General features: G+C 39.6%; 1 protein-coding gene across 1 annotated transcript; it reads left to right on the forward strand.

Moving 5' to 3' along the window:
- Nucleotides 1-413: 413 nt before the first annotated feature.
- LOC134283920 (uncharacterized protein DDB_G0271670-like) lies at nucleotides 414-6,162 on the forward strand (the record flags this gene model as incomplete). Its single annotated transcript, XM_062843703.1, has 1 exon — nucleotides 414-6,162. A coding segment is annotated over one exon (1,635 nt), but the record flags the coding sequence as incomplete, so codon positions are not given.
- Nucleotides 6,163-14,386: the final 8,224 nt, after the last annotated feature.

Consider the following 14,386-nt stretch of genomic DNA (forward strand, 5'->3'; position numbering starts at 1 on the left):
AAAGTTCTCAGTCTTGACAAAATCAAAACGCTGTTATTCTATTTTGTCCGACGTTTCGGTCCGTTTGGGACCTTCTTCAGAGACTCAAAGTTGGCACTCCGGAATTTAGTACCCCACCCGATCAGTGGTGATCGTTCTCGGGTTGGGTATCAAATTTCGGAGTGCTAACTTTGGACCAAGTTTTGTTACCGATAGGGAATCCGATTTGGCTGCGATAGTGCGGGAAAACTCGATTCATGTGACAGTTGAAGGCTCTGCCATACCATACTGGATAAGAGCGCTGTAATTATTGAGTCCAAAACGGAGCAAAACGTCGGACAAAATGAAATAACAGCGTTTTGATTTTGTCAAGACTAAAAAGCCGGTCTCTTCTTCATAATCTTTGAAGCTAACCTGAATTATTTTGTTATATATTTTTCCCTCAATCTGCACCCTCATTAATCGACACATTTCTAACAACCGTCCCTTATCTATATCTTCTTCCGCAGACGAAAAAGCACAGCCCGGGTCACATAAAACGCCCGATGAACCCGTTCATGGTGTGGAGCCAGATCGAGCGGCGCAAGATCTGCGAAGTCACCCCAGACATGCACAATGCCGTCATCAGCAAAAATCTGGGCGCCCGCTGGAAGGCCCTCAGCGAAGCCGAACGGCAGCCCTTCATCGACGAAGCGGAACGGCTACGGCAGCTGCACACCAAGGAGTACCCGAACTACAAATACCGTCCAAAGAAGAAGCAGGTCAAGGGTTCGAGCAAGAGTAGCAGCGGCAACAGTACCGGATCATCTTCAGCTTCGTCCTCGCCGGTATCGTCCACCTCGTCGCGGGATAGCTGTGCCAGCTCGACCTCGTCTTCGTCATCGTCGTCGTCGTCATCGTCCTCCTCATCATCGTCCTCGTCGTCCGGAAAGCCACGGCCAAACCGGCGCAGCAATGGCAAAGTCAACAAAAACGACAACAACAACAACACCAGCAGTAATCTGAAGTCGAAAAAGGCACTGCTCAGGGCGGAAATTAAGGACACCAACGGAAACTTTGAGGAACAGTTCATGAGTCCTTTGGTACCGGCGATGAAACCCAGCTCTCCGGAAGGCGCGGCGTATTTCGAGGATAGTTCGTTGATTTCTCCGGAATCGACGTTCACGAGTGGTATCAATTTGGTGTTTGATGGTAATTTGGATGACTTTTCGCCGGATGAATGCAGTAGGGGCTTTGTGTTTGGTGAACATGAGGAGGACAACAAGAGGATGATTTTGAACAACAATCAGTACACGAACGGTTTGGTGGACACGATGGACCAGAACGGAACCAGCCAGATGAATGTGGACATTAAGAGTGAATCGTGCTTCGAGGAGGAATGCGAGCGGTTTTCCATGGATGATCCTTATCTGAACGAAGCCGTTTCAAAGAGGGACGACAATCCGTACTGTGGAAGCCATGGTGATCAGTATACCCGTGCCAGCCCAGTGAGCGTGAATTCGTTGAACGATGTAGCATACAATGGCATGTTTACGACGGTCAGCATAGCAAACGGAAACCCCACCCTAGCGAGCTTTAGCGAACTGTCGAGTACGGTTTCGCCCCATCTGTTACTATCCTCCGCCATCAACATCCACCAGCTGAACTCGCTCAATTCGGTTAGTCAGCTAACCGACAACCACCAACTGCAGCAATCCAGCCCGCTCAATAGCATTTCGTCCAACTGCCAATCTGCGTCCATGCAGGAAACCCTGATAGCGAGTAGCTGTCCAAACTCCCACATCAACAGCATCACCACGACGTCCAACTGCAACGGTATGGTCCTGAGTGACTGCACCACGAACGGTCTCATCAGCAGTTCAGCGATTGCCCTGAGCCAGCAGGCGCACATCAGCAACCAGCAGCTGGTCCAGATGGACCTGATCAACATGGTCCCGGAGGATCTGAACGACATCCGGATCGACGGACTGGAGACGGCTTCGTCGTCGAGCGGATCGCATCTGGAGTTCACCTACCCGACCGACGATTCCCGGCTGTTCGACCTCACCATGCCGTACGACCTGAACTAGGCTGGACTTGGTTCTACTGTATAGGTTTGGAGCCCTGCTGGGAGGTGCTTGGAGTTACCCAGCGCAGGGAAGATTGGAAGAGAGGAAAGGTACATCGATTTGAGAAAACCAAAAAAATAAGTGCTTTATTGTGAGAGAGAGCGAGAGAGAGAGACAGATTAATCGAGAGTCAGAGTGGTAGCGAGCGGATGTTTGTTTTAATATTATAGGAGAGTAAGTTTTAAAGTGGGAGACAAATCGAAAAAAAAGTAAATTAAAAAGTGTTGTGATGAGGGCGAAATTGAAAAGTTTTTATTTCAGGTGGGAGCTGGACGAAGGATGGTTGAAAGCAAACACAAATGCGGTTTTTAATTAATTGAGAAGTTAGGTGTGGTGATAAAAAACAATCTGGAACATCGCGCGAAAATAGAACGATATGAAGGAGCTCTGGAGGAACAACAAAAACTACCGTACGGTCCCTAATACCAACCGCTTGCTTGCAAATCCAGTTTTGGATTTGAAGTTTAGAAATGGTTACTCTTCAAATTATTGAATCACATTATGAGTGCCAATTTTCAACTGAAATTGGTTGAACTTCTGATGAACGAGACACTCATGACAGAATCCGGAAAAAAATGCACGGAAAAAGTTTTTTCAAGTTGTCATTTCCCAGCTTTTAATTGATGACTGCAATGGTTTCGCCCTCGCCGCCGTCACCGACTTTGGGAAAAAGTTTGCCATCCTTTTTTTCGGTCAATAGAAAAGACCCATCAAGAGAAAAAGCGAGTAGAGCGAGTGGTGGGCCAAAAGAAGGAAATGTTTTGTGGCATTTTCCATTAAGTCATTACACTAATAGCTTGCCTCTCCTTCGCACCACCAGCACGCAGAGCTGGTACTGTAAGGAAAAGTTTGAGAAAAGCAATTGGAATGCGGAAGACCGCTTCACAAGTCATCTCGAATTCGACATGGGGTGGAAATTATTTTGCATTCCTATCCCCCGGGAGAAAAAATGCCAGCCTAGCCTGGCATACCCTGATGGAGGGAAGAGTGATTGCTTGGACAAGACAAACATCAAACCGGGCAGAGATGTGAAGCACCCGAAACTTTTGCACGGAAATTGATCAACTGTTATATTAAAATTTTCTTCAGAGTGGTGCGCGAGCCTGGGCGAGGGATGTTGTTTTTCGGTACGCGTCAGGCCACCCCCCTACTTGGAACCGTCGAGTTGGTGGACGGTGATTGAAAGACGATGAACCGAACGGATCGCATCTGCTGCCAATAAACTAAATTCAATGGCACGGAAAAGTCCCATCGTCGTTTTCCGAAGAAGCAGCGAAAATATAAAATCCAGTTTGGCTATAGCCATGGAGAAGAAAATGGGAACTGTTCGGGGAAAAAACAGATCGAAGCGGATTGAATGATGAAAAGAACGAATTATGATTATTGAATGATTTTCTGTTTTGCCCTGCATTTCGCGTTTTCGCGTTGATCCGGTTGTCGGAGAGTCGGAAAGGAAATGCTTGATTTATGTTTCGCTGCATAAATCATGAATCATAATCCTATTATACAGCTGGGGAAGTTTAAACCTCACTTCGGTTGAAGACGAAGACGTTCGAGTTTGGGATTTTGGCGGTACTTTGAAGAGCTACTACTCTTTGGGTGATGAAGACTTCACAGGAAAGGAGCCAGCTTTAATGGTACTCTTACAGTTGTCCTGCTTTGACAAGTTACGTTGAGAGGTGAAAGTCTTGCCATTGTGTGACAAACTCTCCTCAGCTGATGCCAATCACAGCATCATGGTCAAAATCAATGTAGATTTTGCTTCATACAATAGTTGAAAGCTTCTTAAAAACATTTACCATGTACGTTATCGTCCAAACTTATTAATTTTCATCTTTTGTTTTGATGGTAACTGCATTTGTAATCTTCAAAATTTATGATAGCCTGGGACACTTGAGAAGTGAATGAATCTTTCATTTATCACTGAAGCTTCACCTTAACATAAATGGTGACTTTTACTGTTATGGTTTACACGTTCGAAACATTAACATTAATGATGACAATTACGGTTATGGTGACTATAACATAACTTTTGACAGTATGGGATTCATGGTAATTTCCTAGGCAATTGTGTGCATTTTCACACTTCTTCTTCTTCTTTATGGCTCTACGTCCCACTGGCTCTTGGCCTGCCTCGCTTCAACTTAGTGTTCTTTGAGCACTTCCACAGTTATTATTGAAGGGCTTTCTTTGCCTGCCATTGCATGAATTTGTATATTGTGAGGCAAGCACAATGATACACTTACCTTGAACAACAAATCACGATTCGGATTATTTGGATGATTGAAACCAGAGTTCCTGACGATTTGAAACAAATGTTAACTATCACCACACCTGTGTAACAAAACTGGAACGTACTAGTGTGCGCCATCTCAACTTCAGCTTTCACTTTTCAGTCAGACTTTCATTTTTCTCTTCATCAGATCCGTGATTGGTTCTCGATTTCATCCTTTTATTTTTTGTACATATTGTAGTATAGTTTTCCCATTCTGTATAAAGAAAAGATACAAACATACACAATTATTTAGTTGAATTTTGTTTTCTTTGTACATTTTGTCCAACTGATTTGATCCCACCTTGTGCTCTTTTCATAAGTATTTTTGTGCGACATTTAAATTTCCTAAGAAAACAAAAACAAAATTAAGCAAAAAATTTAAACCAAGGTTAAAGCAAACAAAAACTGTAGATATAACGAATAAGAAGAAAAGCTGTATGTGATTAAAAAGTAATGGAATACAAATTCCGCAACCAGCCGGAAGTTTTCTGCGACATTTAATGGTAAAATTAACGATTGAGTATCGAAACCTAACAAAAAATAAAGGTTGGATTTTATCAACTCTTAAGCAAGTACACAACCACACACACAGACATGAATACACACACACACACAAACGCATGCAACTTTTATAGTTGCAATGCTAGTACTACACTTTTGAATAAGGAACAGAAACCATAGGAAGTAAGGTTAGAGCGCAGGCAGGTAGGCAGGCGGGAGAGTGAGCACCGAACAGAGAAGAAACGCAGTTGAAATATTTTCTATTGGTAGGCGTGACAGAGGCGCGCGACATATGTGGGCGTAAAATACATTAAACTATACACAACACTATATTATTGTGGTTATGATAATTGTGTAGTAGTGCTATTTTATCGAGAATTACAAAACAGAATAGAAGAAGTCGGAAACCATCATTCGCTGCGCCGAGCGGTGCAGTTTGTGGCGTGACACGGCAGGAACTCTCTCTCACTCATGCAAAACAATAGTTTTTTGTTCGCAGATGACAGACAGGCAGGCAAAGAGGACTGGAAAAAAGAATGCACGGGAAATATAAACTATATTGCGACTAGAAGATCTCTCAATGAACAGAACAAAACAGAAATGATAACTTGGGTTTTGTCACGCAAACAATATCAGGGAAATGTTTGTTTTTGTTCTGAATTTTTTGTAAGAAAATAATCAAAATGGAAGAAAAAAAGTTTGACTCTCACTCACTGTAGTGAGGGAAAGCCGTTGAACGTTGTGAGAGGGGGCTTACAGGTGAAGCCATCCCCGAGTGCGAGTGAAAGAAAGATAACATTGAAATAGTAGCATACTAGTTGATAAACTGTATCCAATTAATAAGCATCAATTATCGATAAGTGAACCGATCCGTACCGGGGTCGGAAAGCAGTGTCAGTAGCAATTTGATAGCTTTTCATCAATTATTTAGGTCAATAGGGTTCGAAAACCGAGCCAGACATTGATCGACAGATACATGTACTAAGTGTATTTTATTTTTGTAAATCAAACTACAAGAGCTTTTTTAAGTACCATTTTAGTGAGAGGGCAGTTATTTTCGATATAAATTGTTTACTTTCTTCAACGATGGAAAAAGCAAAAATCTCAGGATTAAATTCAAAATACAATTAATAGAAAATAAAACGTGATTGTTGAGCGACTTATTACTCAAAACAAAGTGGTTTATTTTACTACGAATCTGCAAAAAGAAATCATACAAAAAGCAACATAACGACTACGAAAAGTGATTCACAAACTATTTTGGAAATATACACCGAACCAACAAAAAAACAAAAATAACAGTTAAAAATAGTAAACCAACAAACGTTACAGCGAAACAATACGAAACCAACAACTGAAACCAACCGAATGCTCGTAAATTTTATTCAGAGATTTTTTCTACTAATTTCGCAACTAACACTACTAAAATATCGAACGCGCGCGCGATCTTACTAAAACTAATCAACATTGAAAGAACAATCATAACGTGACTAACTACGAAAGGAAATCAAAGCAAAACTAAAAGGAATGGTTCCTACCCCTGCGCAGCAGGGACCAGAATCGACGCACCACCGCTCTGCTGCACAACGTTCGCATCGGACGACTACAGTCGAGTCTCCTATTAAACGCTTCCACCCACTATACGCCCACCGCAATTTCTCAGCCGTCTTGCATCCAATCCAGCTGATTTTTTTAGTGCAGTTCGTGCTTACTATAGACTTACCAAGCACAAAAAATGAACTAAATTGGATAAAAGACAGCCTTGAAACGCGGTAGACGTTAAGTGGGTGGCAGTGTCTAATAGGAGACCCGACTGTACCTACTTTTAAATTTGAGTTTACCGTTTCCAATCATTCAACCCGAACACGAGCCGGACTGCCGTCGCAGTCCCCGAACATCAACGATTTAACGTAGGTACGTACCAACGAGGTTGTGAGAGTGAGATCGTTTCCCAGCAAGACTATCATCGGTATGCGTGTATGTGCTATCCGTACATAGTTGTGTTTCAGTAGTGGCAGCAGCCTGATAGTTATCTTCCCGTCTTCCCTATAGTGGCAGAAGCGTTCCCCATCCCTGATTTACTGACGTGTTGAATCACTTTGTTGCCACGCAGCGCAATTGTGAGGCGTTTCGTGATTGTGATCTGTCTCCTTTCAACGCAGTATTGGTCTTGTTACTTTTTTTAGATTTTTGTGCTCAAATTGTTAGTTTTCTCTAAATAAAAGAACGCTTGAATTGACGTCAAAAGCTAGATCCTACATAAAAAGTTTTTTTTAAATGCCAATACTCAGTTTACGCTACCGTCATCTGGTGGCAACATACAGTTTTGTGCAACAAAACTCAGAAGATACTAGTGGGAAACGCCAGAAGACTCGAAAAACTATGCGCACGAAATTTCGCCAGTGTTTCATCTGTTTATTTGTGGCAAACAAATAAACATTATCCAGATGAAAAGTCGTAATTTCTTCCTGAAAAATTCAAATGATTCACTAGTAAGCAAGTAAAATACGACGTGTTATAATTTATGAACGGGAATGCGGGTTTCAAACTAAAAATCCAAATAAATTTCCTAACAAATCTTGTACCGACTTTTCGAACCCTCTCAGCATTCCTAAGAAAATCTATTGACCGTTCTGGTAAAATTTCTAAAGAAATCCTAGTAACATATTGAAAGGACGACTTTTGGCATAATGTTTTGTGGTTGAAACATGACTGATTTCTGATTACATATCTATGATAATTTTATCAGATATTTTCAGAACTTCTCTAAAACAAGAAATTTTCAGAATTTTGGTAATATTTGGTGTTGAAAATCTTACAGGAAACATTGGAAAAACAATCTGGAGATTTTTTCCCCGATATATTATTTTTTTTTAAGGACAGACTGGTTAACATCCAAAAATGGCCGCCGTATTGGCCGAGTTTGACACCCACTCACGATTTCGAGCGCACAAATTTCTTCGTAAACAAAACTAGCGCACCTGATATTCTTATTTTAAGCTTATTACAAGAGATCAAAGGGCCCATATAGCCGAGGCGGTAAACGCACGGATGTTCAGCATGGTCATGCTGAGGGTGACGGGTTCGATTCCCGGTCGGTCCAGGATCTTTTCGTAAACGAAATTTCCTTGACTTCCTTGGGCATAAAGTATCTTCGTGCCTGCCACACGATATACGCATGCAAAATGGTCATTGGCAGAGGAAGCTCTCAGTTAATAACTGTGGAAGTGCTCATAAGAACACTAAGCTGAGAAGCAGGCTTTGTCCCAATGAGGACGTTTATAAATAAAAAAAGAACAAGAGAACAAGAACAGAATAATAAAATGTACTGTTGTTTGAAGCTTGCTTCTTGAGATTTGTGCGTCTGAAGTTCTGATGCACTGTTTAAGCAGGATTGCAAGACGTTTGTCCTTAAATCTGCGCAAAACGTTCACAAACCTTCAGACCTTCTTTCCAATTTCAGCAGAAGTGCCTCCAGCAATCTATTTCCAGAGCTTCTTCCAGAAACTGTCCAGCAGCACATTTCTCCTAGAGCTCCTTCGGAAAGTTTTCTTTCCTGGGATTTCTTCAGGACCTACGCCGGGATTTTTTCAGAAGGTTCTCCCTGGATTTCTTCCTGACGATCTCTTGAGATTTCTCTCTAGAAATTTTCCCAGCGATTACTACAAGCGTCCCCTAGTTTCTTAATGAGATCCTGATCGGACTTCGTATGGATTGTTTTTTCAGATATTTTTTCCATTTTTTTACTGTTTGGGAAAACTTACGAGAAAAACATGACTGAATTGCTTATTACACTAGTTCACAGCATTTTTTTTAAACTTCTGTTCTTTCTGAATTTGTACCCAAATATATCTTGAAATAAAGAATGCACCAGGCATTTTTCTAAAATACTTACAAAACTGTAACAATTTTTCAGATTTTTCTTACGGTTTCTGCAGAAGTTCTTCTAGTATTCTTTTTTTAGAATTTTTTTTTCAGAAATGCTCCAGCTTTCTTCCAGAACTTCTCTTAGAGGTTTTCTGGGATCCTGGGAATTAATCCTGGGATTTTCCCAAAAGGTTCACCCGTTTTTTTCTCTGAGAATTTCTTCAGAAACTTTCTTAGTGATTCTTCCCGGGATTTTGCGATGGTGTCCTTCTGGAATTTATCACGGAATGTTTTCAGAAGTTCTTTCCAGGCTTTCTAGAGGTTTTGCACCCGGGAGTTTCTCCCGGAATTTCCCTCAAAAGTCTTTCCGGGATTTCTTCCTGAGTCCCTGCTGGCATTTCTCCAATGGTAGCTCCCGAATTTGCTTGCGGGATTTACCTGGATTTCCTTTCGTCGATTATCACAAATTTCCTACCAGGATTTTCTCGTAATTTCTTCAGAGCTTATTTAGGGTATTTTTTTTTCGAAAAGTTTCTCACGGGATTTCTCTTTGAAAATTCCTCGGGATTTTTCCAGAAGCTTCTCAGTTATTTTTATTAGAAGTTTCTTAGAGTTTCTCGTTATTTTTTCCTTGAGATTTTCCCAATTTTTTCAGGACTTCTTTGTGGAATCTCTCGAGAGAACGATCATTGTTTCTTTTAGAATTGCTCTTTCATATATGCCAGCCTTTTCTTCGTTTCTCCCATTGTTAGTTTAAAAAAAAATCACCTGTTTTCAACAGCTGATCCCGTATTTCCTGGAATGATTTTTCCCAAACTTCCGTTGAACCGCAGAGATTCTTCTAGGATTTCTCTTTGAGTTTTTCTAGGAAATACTTCCAGATTTTTTTTTGTGGAAAATGAGAAACTTTCTGCTATAGCTTCTACCGGAATTTCTCTTATAATTTTCCTTGAAAAATGCTGAGAAGAACTATAGCAAGAAACTTGAGAGTAATATCAGGGGAAATTTCCAACTGCGCCCAAAAAATATTCCAGGCAAAATTACAAAAAAATATAGAAAGGAGTACCTGAGACTCTTCCTATAATTTTTTGGGGAAAAATATTCTCTGGATGAATTCCAGGAGAAATATCAGAAATAATTTTGGAAGAATGTATATAATGAATTAAAGGACGAATCTCTGGGGGAATTTACAGGACAATATTCTTAGGGGAATTCCAGAAGGAATATCATCACAAAATCCAAAAAAGCATCCTGACAGAAATTTTGGATGAAATCAAAGGAATCCCAGGAAGATATTTGTAAGATGTCAATGAAAAATGCATGGAAAATCCTCTGGCAATATATATTCTACTTTAGCAGTTCCGGAGAACTTTACATCACGATGTTTTCAATTCGAATGTTGGTTTTCTACAAGAAGTCCATTATGAATTACGATTGAAATAAGAATAAGGAGAATCACGAACATCAGGAATATTGCTTGATAGTTTTACAAAACTCCAAAACTTTAAAGGGGATTTGCAGTACAAAGCCTCAGATATTTGCTGTCTGAGTTCCTTGGATGATGAATTAGCATTTCTTTTTGAATACTTTTGGTATTTTTTTGGTTATTACAATTATTAGTAACGCACCAAATATTTTTGAGTAGTTCACCATAATAAATTTATGATAAGGTCTCTTGCATCCACTGCTGGCACAAATCTGGAGATCCGTCAAACGAAACAGGCTGAAAATGTTACTTTATGTTGGTTGCGAGTGAGCAAGCAACAAGTAGCATTTTCAGTCTCATTGGCCTGCTAAATAATCAGATTTGGGCTCTTGAAATTTTGAACGGATAAGAGGTGGCCAATCTCTGGTTTCTACACTGAAAGACGGGATTGCGATTGAATTTACTGTTTTGCAGTGTCAATTTGAATACAAAACGCCACTAACTTTGTGCAAACTGATTAATCGTTCATTATAACAGATAAAAGTTTTCAATCCTACTATGGATCCAATTTTCAATCAAAACAAGTATTTGGTGGCAACCGGATTCAAACCAAGAACCTTGAGATCACCAGGCTTGCACGCTACAACCAGACTATCGAACAGGTTGATATGAGCGGAAAAATAAAAACGCACACAAGAAGCGTTTGTGGGTCGATGATCACGATTTGCCATGGTAAATTTGAATTGAAAACATTTTTATGCTGGTCATTACCACAAGCTGTCTTTCAGTGCAACTACCTTGTCCTTGTCCAGTGTGCCCAGCTGCGCAGTGAGGACTAGTTTTCGCTAACGCCCACCTGTTAATTTAACAATTCGGCATTGCAATAACGTTTTCCATCTCGAGCAATCCTCAATTGTGTTTCCCAAAGGTCAATCTCTTATGTTTTTGATATGTTAGTCTTAAATAGTGCTAAAATGACGTGACAACCTTTATGTTAACACTAGTTCATTTAGTTTTCAAGTATGTTGTGGTAACCACAATAGTTGTTTGAAACGTCAGATCAGCTTCACATCCAGGTAAGATTGTGAGCTATTTCCCTTTGTTGGTTTAGACATGAGCACAAAAATCTAAAAAATAAGACACCTCCTCCAATCCCTGCAGATGTTAATTGGTTTGCAACATCCAGTTGACCACCCGCTCCCTGTTCCTAGCCGACAGTTTCAGGTTCTACTCTTGTTGTTGATAATCGCATTCGTTTTGATATCCAGGCTCTAGAGTTAATTGTGAGATTTTTGAGCGAAGACGCGCCATCGTCGTGTTGGTGGTGGTAAGTTGTTGAAGTGGCGCGCGTCTGTTTGTATTAGCACTTGGAAGGAACATTTGAAATGATCGTGTCTTTTATACTCACGTGTTTGTGTTGGTGTTAGTAGGAAAACTATTTAACTCATTGGTGTGTATTAGGGACGACCGCATTGCACTAAACATTGGATATTTGAAGCTTGTAGAGCAGGGTAACTTACAAAGATTACGAACACACGTCACATATGTGTACACAGGCTGACTTGACGAAAGTGTAGTTAAGCGATATTGTAGCTAACAGCATCGTCAAGTTGAAGATTGTTTATTGATAATATTGGTGCAACTGGAGAACAGAACCGCGTTTTCAAGACTGATAGCTACAAACAAACATTCTTAGCTAAGTGAAAATATAATGTTCAGGTGACCTCATTCCAAATATCGTGATTGGGTTGTAAATTTTGTGACGAGAGTAGCTTGGAAAGTTTGCTTAAAACTCCATGTGTTCCTAACTCGTTGAGTTTGACTATTTCGACAAGTGATGGAGTTGAATATGTTGTCTTTATTTTCCAATGATGATAGGTGGTTTCCAAATATTACTCCAGAAATGAAACCCAAAAAAGTTTACATATTGGATTATGATTACTTCATGTCATTTTCTTTGAATTTGTAGTTAAATTGCCATTCTGTTTTTCTAATTATTTTCATTTCCAAAATTTTCTCAGTCATCATCAAATTTGACAGTCAAGCATACTATCACAATTGTGCATACATTTCACAAGGTTTTCACAGACAATGGTCTCCATTTTTTCACTCTTGATCTGCAAAACTTTCATTCCGAAATGAGTTTGGAATGCTGTTCACCAATTGTACAAAATGACGAACCCAAAATGTCACCCAACGCCCTCCTCCGAGAATAGTAAACTGTGTTCTTTATCGCCCATTGTGTCACCCTCTCCCAATTTGAAACATTTCAAACAATTCAAACGCATTTTAATTTGAATGGGTTGGAATTTGCTGAACGAAAGATCTCGTTATTCACTAAAGTTAATCTTCGACGTTTCTCCCCATAGTTTTATCCAGTTCTGTCCTACTCTGTTCGTGTGCGGTTCCTTCTAACTATTGCAACTCACGAACTAAACCAATACAAATTACAAATCAACCTAGAGGAATCAAGCAGAATGAAAATAATAACTAATTATATAAAGTAGAAAGCTAAGTGTGAATTATAACAAGTAACTAATAGAAAAAGAGTAAAACAAAATGTGACGAATACAGAAAAAAAACAAATAAAATATTCAGGTATCTATGCAGGCTGTGAAATAGTCTATTTTTTATTTAAACATTAAAACAAAACAAAATACTTTTACCGTATATTGTAACTTATTTTCTTTTGTAAATGTTTTGCTTCAACATATGTTTGTATGTCGTTTTTCATCTACTATTTCGGGTTTGACACTGTTCAGAACAAAAGTTACAACTACACATACAAACAACAACATTTGTTCTAATCTGAATTGAAAACTGCCAAATCAAGCATTTTCCACAAAAACACTTTCAACTTACAATTAATAGTTTATTGTTTTACTTTTACTTATCAATTTACCGTTTCATTTAGCTTTTTTCCGACGATAGAGCATCGAAGAATCAACTCATAAGCATACACACATAGACAAACGTAAACCAATGGAGAATCAAATTTTTAAAGAAACTGGAAACAAAATGGAACACAACTCAAATCCTATACTTATCCTAGCGATGACGTAAACGAAGAGAAGTCGTCTTTCCCCCTACTATCGCTCTAAACAAATACAAAAACAAAACATCCTTGAAATCAACCGCTTTAAATGTGTAGAGGAAATGTTTCTTTCTATTACAATTATATAAATTATAAAACGTAAACAAATCGGAAGTAAATATAAAACTATAAACAACTTGAAGACTTATCTCGTAGAGCTCTTCGAAGTGGATCGTCACTCTTTCCCAAAGAACTTACACAACAAGGGAATGCATTGGGGAAGAAGCGAACCCACTGTCAACGCAAATGTAATAAAACACTCACACACTCTCACAGAAGAAAGAAATCACACGATGAAGAAGCCCAAGCATATTTATTGAGCAAACCCAGAACGAAAGCAAACAAACAAATTACATAAATGTCTATTTATATATTTACAACTTAAACACAAGTCGTACGTTTAATGAAAAAAAAAAAAAACAACAAATTATATCGTGAAAGCGTGGATCAGAAAAAAGAAGCAAAACTTAGTACACTAGCAATTTATCTGCAAGGAGCTTATTGGTGATAGCTCAGAATCGAATAAAGCATAACTCCCTTGTCGGCTCACGAAAAGTCCAATTATTTTGTTTACAAACACGGAAATTTTCATTTTCAGTTGGCAGTTTCGTTTTGACCATCAAACTGGCAGCACTGATACTGTTGCTGCTGTCAACATTTTGCATTCACAAACACACACAGCATGCTTTGTGCCCTTTCCAAAGACTTGATTGCAAGGTTTCACACATACACACGGAACAGAACCGCGAACTGAAAAGCCACAAAGCAATCTGTTATGTGACGGTTGAAATCGACTTTGAAAAAAGCTGAGCCATACCAATTTCGTTGATTTGCAATAGCATAACGCACAATCAGCAGGTCCCTTCAAGTATCATAAGTGATGTTATAGAGTAACAAACGAACGCCATGCCATGTGCGTGCAACCGTGGAATCAATTGTTTTTGATATTTGCATGTGTCGATGCCACCGTGGTGGACGCCCGATTTATCCGAAGAAACAAAGCCAACTACGTTTGACAGGAGAGCAGCTGTCAAACAGGGAAATAGCGGGACTAACCTGTGTTTGTGGGTAGGCAAACCAGACACTCTCACAGATACTATTGGGGAAACTGAAGATACCGATTTGTAATATTATGT

The sequence above is a fragment of the Aedes albopictus genome, unplaced genomic scaffold (genome assembly GCF_035046485.1).
Source record: "Aedes albopictus strain Foshan unplaced genomic scaffold, AalbF5 HiC_scaffold_472, whole genome shotgun sequence".
In the NCBI taxonomy this organism is placed as follows: Eukaryota; Metazoa; Arthropoda; class Insecta; order Diptera; family Culicidae; genus Aedes; species Aedes albopictus.